This window comes from Panthera onca, chromosome B3, assembly GCF_046562875.1.
Source record: "Panthera onca isolate mPanOnc1 chromosome B3, mPanOnc1 haplotype 2, whole genome shotgun sequence".
Taxonomy (NCBI): domain Eukaryota; kingdom Metazoa; phylum Chordata; class Mammalia; order Carnivora; family Felidae; genus Panthera; species Panthera onca.
This window is the reverse complement of record NC_138344.1, coordinates 104,792,608-104,809,559: the sequence shown is the minus strand read 5'-3', so window position 1 is coordinate 104,809,559 and position 16,952 is coordinate 104,792,608. Positions and strand designations below refer to the sequence as shown.

The window sequence follows — 16,952 nt, the reverse complement described above, 5'->3', positions numbered from 1 at the left end:
AAATGCTTTATAAATTAATTATATTGCCTTATATATGAATAAAAACTCTCTGGAAGAATAAGGAAAACCAAAAAGACTGGTGCCTTATGGAGCAGGGGGATGAGAAATAGATGAGGTACAAGAGTAGGAAGGCAGCTTTTCATTACAAATCTTACATTTTTTGATGTTTGAACCATAGGACTATAGTAAATGTTCAAAGAGTTAAATTTAAAAAATAAACTTCAAAAAAGTAAACAACTTCGTAATACAACTCTGAAATAAGTATTTATAAACTAAAATCACTTGAAGATTTGAACATACTTTGTAATGAATTCACAGTATTAGTATAACATACATTGCTAGCTGTCTACACAGCTAAAACTAATCTCCTAATCTTCTATTAGTTCAATTTTTTTTTGTGCATCATATAGATAATATCATTTCTTCATAACATTAGAGATATACATTCTTAAACAACAAACTTTATAAATACGTTTTAGCATTTATTGCTGTGGAAACCGAACTGACACTTCATCTTGCTACCATTGTGAGTAAGCATATACACACATCTTACAGTCAGAAAAAAACACTTTGCACCCCAAGATGAAAATAACAGGATTACCTTGTCTACTTATGCCCCCTCAAATATTTAAAATTTTAAAAATTTCCTTTAAATTACTTAGCCTCTAATGAAAACAAGCTCTAATTGATTTTTGCAGTGCTAATGTCTGAAAATACACTGTGAGCTTTGGGAGGTGAGAAAGTAGGGCCTTTTTCATCTGGAACTGACTCCTGTAAACTTAGAAACCTAAGAAATCTTGTGTAGTATTTTCCCTTTAAATAACTTTGGTGTTTTTACTTTGTCAAGTCAATGCTTCTACATCTGTGGTCTCGAAATGTTTTTGTAAGTATACTTTTTTATTTCTAAATGCTTTTGCTAAATTTTCTTTCAAATTGCTCATATTTTCGTGATTGTCCAACAATTTTCCAGATAAGAGCTATATAATTTACGAGAAAAAGCACTTGCTAATAAGTAAAATGAGACTCATTACTAAGTAAAGAGTAACAATGAAATTAAAAATTATAAGCAGACTTCTATATAAGGAATATTTTGAGAGTAAGTATGATACTTGGAAATTATCTGAGAATTCACCTAATTCTGTTTTTTCCAAAACCTACCTGAATTTCTGCAGAAATAGTCTTAATCCACTCATCTACTGTCTTTCTGATGCGGATCTTCTCTAACATCTCTCTATAAAAGAGAAAAAATAATGGTCTTAAATTAGCATTTAATATTCTAAGAATAGAGCCGAGATCAGATCTCTTATCTAGTTTTGAATCTACTGTGTAGCCCAATAGGCTTCATTTGGAAAAAAAAAAAAGCAACGTTATTAGTTTTCACCAAATGTTTGAAGGATGCTTGAATAGGTCCCAAAAGATATATACCAAAGAAAGAAAAAAAAGGGAAAATTTCACATCTGTAAAAAGTAATAGCAACAGCTAGATATCTAAATACCAACTTTATAATGAGTCCACATCATCAAAGGAAATAAAGAACCTTTTCAAAACACTGAAACACATTAAGCAAAATGAAATGCATAGAAAAAACTTAAGAAACTGGCAGTTTCACAAATAATCTTGGGATGCCAACACCCTGTCTTACCTGTTAGTAGATAGAGCATTGATAAATGAATACATGGCAGCTCCATCCTTTGCACGAATAATAGCTTCCAGGTTTTCTTCAAGGACTTTTTTATTGTTTTGTACTCCTCTCAAAATCTTCTCAGCATCTTTCAAGACAGATCTGTTATTGGTTGTTTGAAGCTTAATGGAATTCTGTGGAAGATCAGCAAGTCTTGACATAATCAGAGACTCTTTTGGCTTAAAGGAAAAAGGCAAACATGTTACTATATAAAGTTCATACTAATTATTTTAATGCAAGCAAGAGCTCTTGCTATAGTTGGGGCCATACACTATGCCAATACAGTCTAGGGACTCCATGTGTCAAACTCAAGAGCTATAAAACAAGTACTTGGCATAAGTAACTACACTTATGGTTAGCATTTCATACTGTCTATTTGTTGAGCCACTATATTGTACTCCTGAAACTAATATAATATTGAATGTCAACTATACTGTAATTAAAAATTAAAATTAAAAAATAAAATTGGTAATTAAGGTTTCTTTCCATTTGGAAGTATTAATGTGAATGTTAAGTGAAATAGGGCTGGTAAGTCTATAGAAGTGCTGGGCAGTCCAGTGGCCAATAAAAGTTGTATCTGGGAAAGAAAGCAAAAACAAAGTAAGAGCAAGTTGGCACTAGGTAAGCATGCCAGACACTTTGGACCAGAAAAACAAAGGTCATTCACAGTTCTCTTTCTCCCTTTTGCCCTCTCCAACAGAAGGTGGAAAGCTAGCAGTGGCCATGTAGCATTCCTGGCAAAGGGCTATAAGTAGACATCACTTAGGGCTTCTGGAAAAGTTTTGTAAAGAGAAAAGCCGGGGCTGGCCTATCTTTTTCAGTGCCTTGTCTTCATCCTTCTGCTTGCTTTCTGTCCTGATAACTTTTATATTTCTTCATAATTTTTACCTTTCTATTCCTCATCAATTTTAATATCTTGTTCCCACTTTACCTGGACTGTGCCATTTGTTTCTTTCCTCTTTTGGCCAGGATCATGAAGAAAATCATCAGACCTCTGCACAGTCAATTTAGCTGCTCCTAGTTCTTCACAGGAAGGAAATCTTTGAGAGGAGAGAGTGTCAATGCTATGAAAGATTTAAAAATAGAGTTTCCTAAATTGTCATAAATTCAGCAAACATTTGAAGACATAAATCTTTGATGCATTCTTAGTTATACAGTTCCATTAAATGGTAAATGGTGTTCCATTAAATAGTAAAATGAAATTAATCAGTCAAGTGATTAAACATATGAAACACAGAAAATCACAAGACACAAAATTACTCAGACCAGACTGGTTTAGTAGGAAAAGAGCAGCAGGGTAGAGTACGAACCTCTAAAAGACCACTCCTCCATAAAAGCAAAGAGAACACAGACAAAAATGGTCAAAATCAGCTTTTTCAGAACTCTGGAAATTAAACAAAGGCTTGCAACAACTCAAGGAACATTTCATCAAGAAAACGGCTGACTCTCGGTAAGAACAGCAAGCTTTATGGCATTTTTTATGGCATTTATGCTTCATTCTAAGACCCTTTCCTTAACTCTGTGGTAGCCTTGAAAATCAGCTTTATCACCCCTCTAGCTGTGAAAAACAACAGCCTAACCACCACTCAAAAGGGCAGAACAGGTTTGGAGCTCCTCAAAAAGTGCCATTCACAGGATTTATTTTCCCAGACTCAGAGCTAGTTCAGTGAGAAGCCCTAATGCCAGGTCAATTTTTGAAAATAGTAGCAACTGTTTAACATCTTAGCTGCCCAAGGTGGCTATAGCAGTTGAGGTAAACAAGGAATGCCAATAGCCTAAAACTCGGGGGTATAGGGTATCTATGGTGGAGCTTTGAAAAGCCCTAACTGGGGATCCAGAAGGCCATGTGCATATATAGGCCTCCATGAATGCCCAAGCACGCTCTGAGAAAAGCCTAATCTCTTATGTCAGGCTGACCTTGAGACTCTGTGCCAGAGCACTGAAGGTGTGCCCCAATACCACATGTATGCATTCACACATGTTGTGTATCCATGCGTGTGTGCACGTGTGCATACACATACACGCACACGCACACAGAGCCCCTTGATACTCAGAGGGAGACTTACAGGTTCAAGGTAGTTAAGGAAGTCTCTTTCTAATCATTAGTAGACTTAGCTCACCAAATAGAGAACCACCACACATGACAAAGACCACAAGCTTTACAGAACTCGTCACTAAACAAACTGCAATAAAAACAGCAACAACAATTGCTAGGGGATGGAAGAATCTGATTTTCAGAGTTGCCACACTGTATTATTTGAAATGTCCAATTTTCAACAAAAAGTTATGAGACACACAAAGAAACAAAAAAGTATAGCTCGTACACAGGAAAAAACATAGTTAACAGAAACTGTTCTTGAGAAATCACAAATATTGGACTTCCTAGGCAAGGACTATATATTAGCTATTACTAAAGGAAAATTATATTCAAAGAATTAAAGGGAAGTATAAGAATGAAATCTTACCAAATAAAGAATATCAATAAAGAGATAGAAACTATTTTAAACAAAGAAATAAAAACCTAAACAGAAATTCTGGAGTTGAAAAATACAAAAACTAAAATGTAAAATTCACTAGAGGGACCAAACAGCATATTTGTTTGAGTAGGCAGAAAAAGAATTAGCGAACCTGAAGATAGGCAGAGATTATCCAATCTAAGAAACAGGGGGGGAAGAAAAAGAATGAAGAAAAATTAAGAGCCTCAGATATCTATGAGATACTATCAAGCATACCAACAAACAACATAGTCCTAAGAGAAGAGAAAGGTTATGTGTACTATTTAACTCTATAAAGAAATAATGACAGAAAAAAACCCAAATTTAATAAATATTAATCCATTCATCCAAGAAGCTCAAGAAACTTCACATAAGATAAACTCAAAGAGATCCACACCAAGATACATCAGAGTCAAACTGTCACATGCCTAAGACAGAGGGAGAATCTTGAAAGCAGAAAGAGAAAAATAACTCGTCATATACAGAGGTTCTTCAATAAGATTAACAGCTGACTTTGTATCAGAAACCACTGCAGTCCAGAAGGCAGAGTTGACATATTCAAAGCACTGAAAGAAAAAGAATGTCAAGCAAAAATTCTATATCCAGCAAAACTACCCTTCAATAGTAAAGGAGAAATAAACACATAGATCAATGGAATAGAATGGAGAGCCCAGAAATAAGCCCATACTTTTATATAGTCAATTAATCTATGATAAAAGAGGTAAGAATATACAAATGGGGGAGAAGACACTTTCTTTAATAAACAGTGCTGGAAAAACTGGACAGCTGCATGCAAAAAACAGAAAAAAGAAACTGCACCACTTTCTTATACCATGCACAAAAATAAACTCAAAATGGATTAAAGACCTAAACATGAGACCTAACACCATAAAACTCCTAAAAGAAAACATTGGCAGTAATATGGTTGATGTTGACCTTAGCAACATTTTTCTAGGTATGTCTCCTTAGGCAAGGGAAACAAAAGCAAAAATAAACTATTGGGGCTACACTAAAATAAAAAACTTCTGCACAGTGAAGGAAACCATCAACTAAATGAAAAGGCAACCTACTGGATAGGAGAAGGTATTTGCAAATGATATATCTGGTAAGTGGCTAATATCCAAAATATGTAAATAATCTATATAACTCAACACCAAAAAAACAATCTGACTAAAAAAATAAGCAGAAGACCTGAACAGACACTTTTCCAAGGAACACATACATATAGCCAACAAACACATGAAAAGATGCTCAACATTGCTAATCATCATGAAAATGCAAACCAAAATGAGATTATTACCTTACACCAGTCAAAATGGTGAGTATCAAAAAGACAAGAAATAAAAAGTATTGGCAAGGACATGGAGAAAAAGAAACCCTTGGACACTGTTAGTGGGAATGTAAATTGGTACAATCACTGTGGAAAACAATATGAAGGTTCCTTAAAAAATTAAAAGTAGAAATACCATATAGTCCAGTAATTCCACTACTGGTATTTACCAAAAGGAAAAACAACAATAACAACTCTAATTCAAAAAGATATATGTACCCCTGTGTTTACTACAGTGCATAATACCCAAGATATGGAAGCAACCTAAGTGTCCATCGACAGATGAATGCATAAAGAAGATGGAATATTAGAATATTGCTCAGCCATAAAAAAGAATGAGATCTTGCCATTTGCAACAACGTGGGTGGACCTAGAAGGTATTCTTTTAAATGAAGTAAGTCAGAGAAAGACAAATACCATATGATTTCATTTGTATGTGGAATCTAAAAAACAAAACAAATAAACAAAGAAGAAACAAACCCATCAATACAGGGAACACACTGGTGGTTGCCAGACGGGAGGGAGCCAGGGGAATGGGCAAAAAGGTGTAAAAGGGAGGGAAATGTACAGGCTTTCAATTATGGAATTACTAAGTCAGGGAGATGAAAGGTACAGCTTGGGGAATATTATAATATTACAATAGTATTGTAGTAGCACTGTATGACAGACCATAGTTACCCTTGTGGTTAGCACAGCATAACATACAGAGCTGCTGAATCACTATGCTGTATACCAAAAATTAATATAATATTGTATGTCAACCGTACTGAAAAAAAGTAAAGGATAAATTAAGACATTCCTAGGTAAACAAAACAGAGAATTCATCACTAGCAGATTTCCCTTTAGTATTTAGGACCTACTAAAGAGAGTCTCTCAGGGTCAAATAAAAGGACACTAGAAACTAAGTCAAATACATATGAAGAAGTAAAGAGTACTGGTAAAAGTTAACTATATAGGTAAATGTAAAAACAATATAAAATGAATTTTTGTTCCTAACTTTTTTTCTATCTTATTTCAACAACTGTATAAAGCAATAATTATAAAGCTTTATAGATGGGTTTATAATGTATAAAGATGTACTATGTATTACAACAGCAGCAGAAAAAAAAGAGGAAGGGAAGGAGTTATACTGGAACAAAGCTTTTGAATCCTATTGAAATTAAATTGGGGGTACTGATCCAAACTAGATTGTTTTAAATTAAGATGTTAATTGTAATCCCTGGGGCAATCACTCAGAAAACAACTCAAAATGTATAGTGAAAGAAACAAGAGAATAACATTAGTATCTATTTTATATAAAGGAGGCAATAGAGAGAAATAGTAGAATAAAATAAAAAGACCTAGGACATATAGAAAACACATAGCAACAAGGCAGACATAAATCTTTTATCAGTAATTACATCAAAAGCAAATGGCCTAAAACTGTACACTGTATTCACATGAAAATACTAAAAATGTGGCTGTTTATTACTATAGTTTCCATGATACTCAAGATAAATAAAATTATCATGACCTAGATTTACTTGATTTTTTAAAAACTACTATGTAAAATTTCAGACAGACACAAAAGTACAAAGAATAGTATGATGAGCTCCATATATCCCTATCTACATTAACCATTCACTCATGGCTATCCTCATTTCATCCATACTCCCAATCCAGTTTCCTCTACCCCACAATGGATTATTTTTGAAGCAAATCTCAAATATCATTTCATCAGAAATAAATAATCTGCATTCATTAGAAATTAATCTGGGGGTAGGGGCACCTGGGTGGCTCGGTTGGTTAAGTGTCTGACTTTGGCTCAAGTCATGATCTCACAGTTCGTGAGTTTGAGCCTCCCGTCGGGCTCTGTGCTGACAGCTCGGAGCCTGGAGCCTGCTTCGGATTCTGTGACTCCCTCTCTCTGCCCCTCCCCTGCTCACACTCTGTCTCTGTCTCTCAAAAATAAACAAACATTAAAAAAAAAAAAACATTAAAAAAAAAAAAAAGAAATCTGGGGGCGCCTGGATGGCTCAGTCGGTTAAGTGTCCTACTTTGGCTCAGGTCATGATCTCACAGTTCTTGAGTTTAAGCCCAGTCAGGCTCTATGCTGACAGCTGAGCCTGCTTCAGATTCTGTGTCTCCCTCTCTCTCTGTACTTCCCCTGCTTGTGTGTGCTTGCTCTCGCTCTCTCTCTCTCTCTCTCTCTGTCAAAAATAAATAAACATTAAAAAAAATAATCTGCATTTTGAGAAAATTAGATACATTCATTTTATACCTATAGTATAGAAAAGGGCTAGATATGATAGCAGCAGAAAATCGTAAATCTAAGATTACTTTTAAAAGCAATGCTATACAACGGGGCACCTGGGTGGTTCAGTCAGTTAGGCGTCCAGCTTCGGCCCAGGTCATGATCTCCAGGTTCGTGGGTTCGAGCCCTGTGTCGGGCTCCGTACTGACAGCTCAGAGCCTGGAGCCTGCTTAGGATTCTGTGTCTCCCTCTCTCTCTCTCTCTGCCCCTCCCCGACTTGTGCTTGCTCGCTCTCTCTCTTTCTCTCTCTCTCAAAAATAAATAAACATTAAAAAAAATTAAAAGCAATGCTATACATTTTTCAAAATTCCTAAAGACATTTTAGAAATAAAGTTCTTTTCAATATAGTTTTTATTCTAATGTCTTGTTTACCTGTCTCTGCTCTCAGGATTCCATTCTGTTTTTGACCTATTTAGTAAGGTTTTATCTGAAGATTCACTTTTTCTTGTCGAAGAATCATGGTTATTCAAAATCTGTTCCAATAGTCTTACATTTCCTACAATAAGAGAAATACAGTATTATATTTAAAGTACTAATTCATTTTTTTTTTTTATATAAGAGCTCACATATGTTTGTAGGCTTTAAATACACTCATCAAGTCAAACCAAATATTTATAACTCATGAAAACTACACTGTTTAAAATTCAGGCCTGAATTTATTTCTATCACAGAAAAAAGGAATTTGAATGAGACATATCATCATCACAAAGCCCAGTAAATTGTAAGATTTTTATCAAGAGTTAAAGGGAGATTTGACTGCTTTAAAAAAATTTTTTTAATGTTTATTTATTTTTGGGAGACAGAGACAGAGTATGAGTAGGGTAGGGGCAGAGAGAGAGGAGGACACAGAATCCGAAGCAGCCTCCACGCTCTGATCTGTCAGCACTGAGCCTGACATGGGGCTCAAACTCACTAGCCGTGAGATTATGACCTGAGCCAAAGTCGGACACTTAATGGACAGAGCCACCCAGGCACACCTTTGACTGTTTCTTTACAGCAACTGTTAGTTGAATCTCTCTGTTAGTCTCATCTTTAATGAGACTACGTAACAACTTTTATCTTTTGGTAAAGCTGGTTTAGCAAAGATTTTAGTATCTTTAAAACTCTTTAAATGCATCCAAGACAAGGCTTGAATGCATTTAAGTGATTCCCAGAATAAAAGCTTATATTTAACATTTTCACTTACTTTTACTAGAAGGGCTTTATTTTAAGGGTCTGTAACAAATTATTATTTCAGGTCACTTATAAAAGTTCTTGTCTGGGGTGACTAATGGCTCAGTCAGTTAAGCGTCCAACTCAATTTTGGCTCAGGTCATGATGTCATGGTTCCTGAGATGGAGCCTGGCATCAGGCCCCATGCTGTCAGCAGAGCCTGCGTAGGATTCTCTCATTCCCTCTCTCTCTGCCCCCCCCCCACCACTCGTGCTGTCTCTCTCTCTGTCTCTCAAAATAGATAACCTTTAAAAAAAATAATAAAATAAATAAAAGTTCTTGTTTGCTATTAAATAGTTAGTACCTTAACACTTTTTCCAACTGAACACAGTAATAAATGTAAATTTCTCTGAGTTTCACTACTGAAATTCACACCTAACAATATAAGAAAACATGCTCTGATGATCAGCCTTACCTTTAGTAAAGTATCATTTTTATTAATAATAAAACTTATTCATTAAAGGCTTAAGTAATAACCTGTTGAAAATAATCAGAATAATTATAAACATGTATCTCCAACTCCTTCTACAAAGAATCTAAAGAAGCTTGATTTGCCCAGTAAGTATCATTTAAAGAGAAATACTGAAAATAGAATTCCTACTATCATCACTACTTGGTGCATAAGAGAATTATAAAATCAGGGGTGTGGAAATCTGTTTCTAATTTGAGGTAGGTCTAGATAAAGTAGTGGATGCTAGTCATGATTGTTTTATTACCTGAATGACCTACTGTCTCCATATTTTCTTTTTCTTCCATGGGATTTCCCCTCTTTGAGATCTTATCATCCTTTGAAACCGGTATAGGAGCAAACCTTCGAGGTGCTGGTGTCTCCAATGGAGATTTCTGTTTATCAAAACCCGTATCTTCAACCTCTCTAGAAGGTGCTTTAAAAGAAAATAAAGGAAATAAATTCAACTTATTTTAAAAAGAACAATTTTGTAGAGTGTTACTCTTCCTCATATTTTAAAAATAAAGCAAATTATATAGGATATACAAATTATAAGTAAATAGAAATAACTCCATCCTCACTAGAAATCAAAAAAAAAAAAAAAAAACAATATGACAACATGCAGTACTATTTAAGCTGTAGTGAAATGGCATAGCCAGACACTGCTCCTGGCATGAAAACTAATAAAACCATCTGGCACTAAGTATAGGAAGTCTTGAAGCTTTTATACACTTTGATCTAGTAATCTTACTCTTGGGAATTTATCCTGAGGACACAACCTAAAAGAATGACATTACATATATGATGACTTCATCACAGTATTATTTATAAGGAAAAAACTCTAAAATCTGCCTGAATGTCCAATAACTGTTAAGTAAATTGTGTTTACAATAAACTATCCTTTCATCATTAAAAATTAATATTATGATGGGGCGCCTGGGTGGCGCAGTCGGTTAAGCGTCCGACTTCAGCCAGGTCACGATCTCGCGGTCCGTGAGTTCGAGCCCCGCGTCAGGCTCTGGGCTGATGGCTCAGAGCCTGGAGCCTGTTTCCGATTCTGTGTCTCCCTCTCTCTCTGCCCCTCCCCGGTTCATGCTCTGTCTCTCTCTGTCCCAAAAATAAATTAAAAAAAGTTGAAAAAAAAAAAATTAATATTATGATGATTATGTAAAACATGGGAAATACTTTTGATATGCTAGTAAAAAGCAGTACAAAATTATATTTATGCTACAACTGCAGTACATAAAAATAATGTACGCCCAAGAAAAAGTATTGAAAAATAAAAAGTTTGGGCACCTGGGTGGCTCCGTCAGTTCAGCATATAATACCTCAGGTCATGCTCCCAGGTCATGATCCCAGAGTTGTGGGACCAAGCCCCGAGTCAGCTCAGGTCATGATCCCAGAGTTGTGGGACCAAGCCCCGAGTCAGCTCCCGCTGAGTGTGCAGCCTACTTAAGATTGTCTCTCTCTCCCTTTGTCCCTTTCCCCTACTCATGCTCTTTCTCTCTAAAAAAAATAAAATAAAATAAATAATAATAATAATAATAATAAGTAAAGACGCCTGGGTAGCTCTGTTGGTTAAACATCTGACTTTGGCTGGGATCATGATCTCCCAATCCGGTCTGAGTTAGAGCCCCGCATCGGGCTCTGTGCTGACAGCTCAGAGTCTGGAGCCTGTTTTGGATTCTGTCTCCCTCTTCCTCTGCCCTTCCCCCACTCATGCTCGCTCTCTCTCTCTCTCTCAAAAATAAACATTTAAAAAAATTGAAAAAAATAAGTATATAAAATAAGTTAAAAATGTTAAAAAATAAAAATAGAAAGTTTAAGTTTACATTTACTCATTTTTTAAAATTTTCTTTTACTGTCACTAAAATATACAAAGAAAGACAACCAATAAAACATGAATTTTTCCTTTAAAACTCAAGTCTAGGGGCCCCTGGGTGGTTCAGTCGGTTAAGCGTCTGACTTCGGCTCAGGTCACGATCTCACAGTTCATGAGTTCGAGCCCCGCGTCGGGCTCTGTGCTGACAGCTCAGAGCCTGGAGCCTGCTTCACATTCTGTGTCTCCCTCTATCTCTGCCCCTTCCCTGCTCATGCTGTGTCTCTCTCTGTCTCAAAAAAAAAAATAAATAAACATTAAAAAAAATAATAAAACTCAAGTCTAAAAAGCAAAATTATGAGCAAGTAATTCTCCAGAACGGAGAATGAAATGTCCACTTCTTTTGAAAGCATGTAGCTGGTTCATACTGAAACCTGAGTTCTGGCCAAATAGACAAACTCACCCTCAAGTCAGGTGACCAGAAGCAGGCAAGTCATAACCTTTCTGTGCTTCATCTTCCTCACTTCACAACTTAAAAATTGATTCATACTACTTTCACAACAGTTTTGTAAGGACCACTCATTTGTGGAAAAATATAGAGCAGCTTACAAGTCTAAGGAGTCTTTAATGCGCCTATAATACAACAATGGTCTAACGTATCAAATGTTGAGGATATTGTACTACATGGATCTGTGTATCATAAAAGGGATAGCCCTTGATTTCCATTAATTCATTATTCAAATATCAATAATTTAGAAACATATTTATTCACTTATTTTAAATTCCAGAGCTTTAATACAAATTGGTTATGCATTCCTTTGTTGTTACTATAAACAAAGATTTTTTAAATTCTATTACTAACTGTGAAAATAATTAGAAATAGCTTATTATTGTAGTAAGGTGGTTTCTCTCCTGAAAGAATCAATAAAAAGAGTAAATATGCAGTTAGGGAATTGGAAAATTGATTACAAGCATTTGTGATACTAGACAAATGAATTTTTCTCAACTTGTAAGTGCTTCTGACAATTTATGAAGGTTATTAATTAAAACCATACAGTAGGACGTGACCCCTAATTTGACTGAACAAGTTCTCAAATGACAAAAAAATTAACTCACAAGAACTAATTTTGTAGAATGAAGACTTAGTCTTCCACCACCTAGTAAACAAGTTTTTGGCTGCCATTCTGTAAAGAAAATTCATAGCTAATATGTTTTATTCACAGAGAACTACATATTTTTACCTTGTCTGGAAGCAAATGTGTTATGTGAAGACAGATTACTGCTACCAAGATCAGAATAGTCTGGTTGTACAGAATACTTTTCCATCACTCTGGAAGGAGGCATACTAACAGGCTGAAAACTACTGGTCTTGAGTGCAGCACTAATGAAATGAGTCTAGGAGACATAAAATTATTTGATCAATTTCAAATACCATTTAAAAGAGCTAGATGACAGACTACATTAAAACTTACTAGAGGACTTGAAAAAATGTATTAGATTTAATAAGCAATAAAAATACATATATTACATGCAGTTACGCACTGCAGCAGTGATGTCACTGGGTTAAGCCTGGCTCTGTGGTGTGACCTTATTCATTTTATTTAATCATTCTAAACCTCAGTTTCCTCCTTTCTACTTCTGAGATGGCTCAGGAGCCACTGAGGCATGCTAGGAGATGACCAAAAGGAAGGAGCCCTAGACCTCTACTTCAGCCAGAGAATTTCAAACCAAAATATCTCATCTTTTATATCCTGCATGATTTTGTTTGAAGGATTAAAAAACATTGCTAGTAGGCACTCAAATTAGCAGCAGCAACAATAACATATGCATTTAAATATAAACAGGAACTACAAGGACAGCTGTTTTCAGTACTATTTATTAAAATACCTGGAATGTGTATGTATCTTACCTAATAAAACTAATTTCAAAAGAGGGTCTCATACCAGGTAAAGGAAAACCTAACAAGACTTACAGTTTTACAGAATTCTTAAAAATGTGTAGACATCTCTCTACGTAAAACATATGGGACAGACTCAACAAATTTCATTTCATGAAGCATTTATCGAATTACTAATGTACCTAGTATGTCACTAAAACTTCAACTTTCTCTGTAATTAGAAGCTTTATAAATAAGATGTCTGAATTAGAAAAGATCCCATTCTTCCAAATTAAATGCAGAAGCAATTTATTATTTATGGAAGACTAGATAAATGGCAGACAGGCATATAATGAAGACAAGTAGGACCCTTTCCTTAAGAAATCAATGTGCTTTTCAAATCTGTCATCTCATTTTACCCTGAACAAAAAAATAAATAAATAAAAGGTTTTTCTGAGTAAAGAAATCAAGGCTCAGAGAAGTGCAGTTATTTGCAGACTGAAGACCAGTCTTCTAATAGACCCACTCCTAGCTTCTCATGAGACACCACGCTGCACACACAATCTTAGTTGTGCATGTAGTACTTACTAAAACCTTACTTTGTATGGCCATAACCACTCCACTGAAAATACAATCTTCAACTACATGGAAAGCTCAAGCCAAGTTCTATTAAGAAGTTTTGAAAATTATAGCAGATTAGTGTTTACTCTGTGTTAACATACTGAGTTATAAAAAACTTATTTTTCTGTATTCTTCTGAATGTGATATTTTAATTTTTTTAAGTGTTAAACTTACACATTAATTAGACAAAGTAAAAGTAAATTAAAACCAATGCATTTATAGTGCAGGTCATTCATTCACTTAAAGAAAATGTGTGTGTATATATATAGCCCCTGAGTGCGGGGTACTATCCCAGGACTTAGAAATTCAAAAATAAATAAGAAACTGTACTATCAGCTCCTTGTGAGGATAACTCTTCTTTTTATAATATCCCCGTGCCTCATATTCAAAAGGCAATTAAATATGTTCATTCTTTTAATTAATTAAATGCAGAAGCAATGTGTATACTGGCTGGTTACTCATCAGAATCATTACAGAACTTCCTATTCCCAGGTCCCATCTCAGACCTACTGTCTCAATCCCTGAGAGGTACAAGCATGTGTATTTTTATAAAGCATTTCAAGTGATTCTGATGCACATTCTCAAGCTAACAACCACTGATGTAAACAAGTCATGGCAATCTAATATTAGCATTGTAAAAATGGTATGAACAGAAATACCACAAAAGAAGGAAAAGCCAACTCTAAGGAAGTGTCTTACAGAACTAATGATACTTGAACTTGAATGTGCAGAGAAGTCTCCACATGGAGAGGAAGAGTGATAATAAACAAATCATTATTTAAGAACTAAAGCTGCAACAATCTAATGAGCTATTATTGCAATTATCAACAAATATCAGTTTAGGGACACAAGTGATAAAAAACCATGAAATGTGTGCTGGCTTTATTACAGATACCTGAATATCTATTTGTTGCTGTTGTAATTTTTCAAGATGCCTAATGTGCTGTTCCATAAAAACATTCATTTGCTTTTCGTGATCATGACAATGTAATTTCTCGTGTTTATTCTGAATACTTGTTTGTTGCTCTGTAACACGCTGTAACTGTTTATCAGTCTCCTGTAACTTATTGAGTAATTCTGTAACAGAATTGACTTTTGCTTCCAAATCACTCTGTACCTAAAATAACAAAATATCAAAGGATATAAAAAATAAGATCAGTTACTAGAAATGTTGTTTAAAGTGATTTCTAATAAAAATGATCAAACCGGATTTTTACTCTCTAAATCTCTGATGATTTTATACCTTTATTTTTAGAATCACAGAAATAAAAGGCAAAAGATAGCTATTCTGAAGTAGATCGTTTTTCTCATTAATAACACATTTGCAACAAAAGAATTTTTATAATTCCAGAAATGAAATAGTAATTAAAAAGAAGCAAATAACACAACAAATTAGCTTTAGAAACTTCACTCATCTCAGACTGAATTAGGTCAGCAGCCTGGAATCCTAGTCTTAGATCAGCCACCTATTAGCCCGGGGACCTGTGCCACTCTAACTGTTTCTCAGTTTTCCCATTTGCAAACTGAGGCGGGTGGCACAGACAATCTAGGGGTGCCTTTCCAAAATAAGGATGAGCAGTTGTCCCAGGTTGCCCAGGACTTGGGGGCTCCCTGGATGAGCCTGGATCAGTGCTAAATCCAGGCAGTCCTTGATCCTTTAGCATTATCACAGCATGGGGGGGGGGGGGGGGGGGCGGGTAGGTCTCAATGCCTGAGGTAATATACAACCACCAACAGGAAAATTCTTTCAAAGTGAGAGCAACTAGAACAACCTTAGTCTATAGTTGGATACAATCACTTGTAGAATCAGTTCCTAGTAAATAATTTTACATTTCACAAAGATGTTGTGAGTATCTGGGGTAAAATATATACTTTTATCAGCGGAGCTGCTGTTGCAATGGCAGCCGCAGTTGCTGCGGCCACGGTTGTGGCTGAATCAATTCCACTGGGTGACGTTCTAGTCTCCTGAGTAACAGCGTCCTTTTCTGTGCCTGCATCTTCTAAAAGCTGTACCTTTACTTCCTTAAAAACAGGCATGTTTTGAGTTCTGTAAATAAAAAATGTATAAAAATATATTCAGCAAGCTACATGGAACCATTTCAACAAGCACCTAGAGTGGTAATCTGCTGAAGGTGGGTTTTCTAGATTTTTTAAAACATTAAATCACTTGGTTTTCCCTATAAGGATCTTACCAGTCATTTGGTTCATGAAATCTATGAAAGGTCAGGTCACTAACTAAACACTAAAGAAATAAAATAATTCCTTGAAGGCTATGATATTTCAGATAATAAGGCTTACATATATGAAAAAGACATGAGCACAATTACCAAGATACATAATCAAGAAGTATGAATTCAAATCATGTAGAAAAAGTTCTAAGAATTCAAGTACTATGTGTTACTTCCAAAGAAAGACAACCTAAGATAAATTTTTAAAACTGCTAAAAACTGTTTTTAATTCTAGCTCATTTAGATTTAATAGATGTCACACAGTTTGTTAAAACGGGGCACAAAACACAGTTTTAAGCAACCTGGATTAAAAATGAGAGCTAATAGATACATATTTATAATGAAAGATTTAACTAAATACCAACAAAACAAAACTGGTTGATTGTGTTCTATATTTGGTCTGAAAAAAAGAGAGAGTGAGACAGACAGACAGAGACAGAAAGGAACCACGGATGGGGCACCTAGGTGGCTCAGTCTGTTAAGCGACCGATTTTGGCTAGGGTTATGATCTCACTGTTCATGAGTTCAAGCCCCGTGTTGGGCTCTGTGCTGACAGCTCAGAGCCTGGAACCTGCTTCAGATTCTGTGTCTCTGCCCCTCCCCCGCTCAAACTCTGTCTCTCTCTCCCTCAAGAATAAACAAACATTTAAAAAATAAATAAATAAATAAATAAATAAATAAATAAATAAATAAGGAACCAGTGACAAAACCAGAGTCCCTAGTGAAGTCCAAATAAGATGAGAAGGAATGCACTCCATCTCTAGCTGCTGGACTTTCCAGCTGATCTCTAAGAAGACCCAGAGCAGCTCGTAAACTTACTCGCTTTGATATTTCCTCATTTTGACTAAGCGCATCTGTCTCAAAATTTTGGCATTATCTTCCACTTCTCTATCTTCCACTTACCTTCTCACACCCCATGGAGTCATCAAGTTTTGTCAATTATTTCATC

At 35.4% G+C, this 16,952-nt stretch overlaps 1 protein-coding gene across 10 annotated transcripts in view; it reads right to left on the bottom strand.

The window, feature by feature from the left end:
* Positions 1-16,952, bottom strand: part of KIAA0586 (KIAA0586 ortholog) — a 113,652-nt gene that overhangs the window by 85,282 nt on the left and 11,418 nt on the right. For 6 of the 10 annotated variants that reach the window (XM_078448202.2, XM_078448201.2, XM_078448198.2 and 3 more), the window contains exons 5-12: positions 15,648-15,822; positions 14,671-14,892; positions 12,520-12,673; positions 9,728-9,895; positions 8,172-8,295; positions 2,613-2,745; positions 1,643-1,860; positions 1,159-1,231 (exon numbers count right to left, since the gene is read on the bottom strand). In XM_078448202.2, coding sequence (XP_078304328.1) covers positions 1,159-1,231; positions 1,643-1,860; positions 2,613-2,745; positions 8,172-8,295; positions 9,728-9,895; positions 12,520-12,673; positions 14,671-14,892; positions 15,648-15,822 — 1,267 coding nt within the window. Of the gene's footprint in view, positions 1-1,158; positions 1,232-1,642; positions 1,861-2,612; positions 2,746-8,171; positions 8,296-9,727; positions 9,896-12,519; positions 12,674-14,670; positions 14,893-15,647; positions 15,823-16,822; positions 16,922-16,952 lie in introns of those variants that run through there. The other 4 variants (XM_078448199.2, XM_078448203.2, XM_078448207.2 and 1 more) reach the window with 3 other exon arrangements.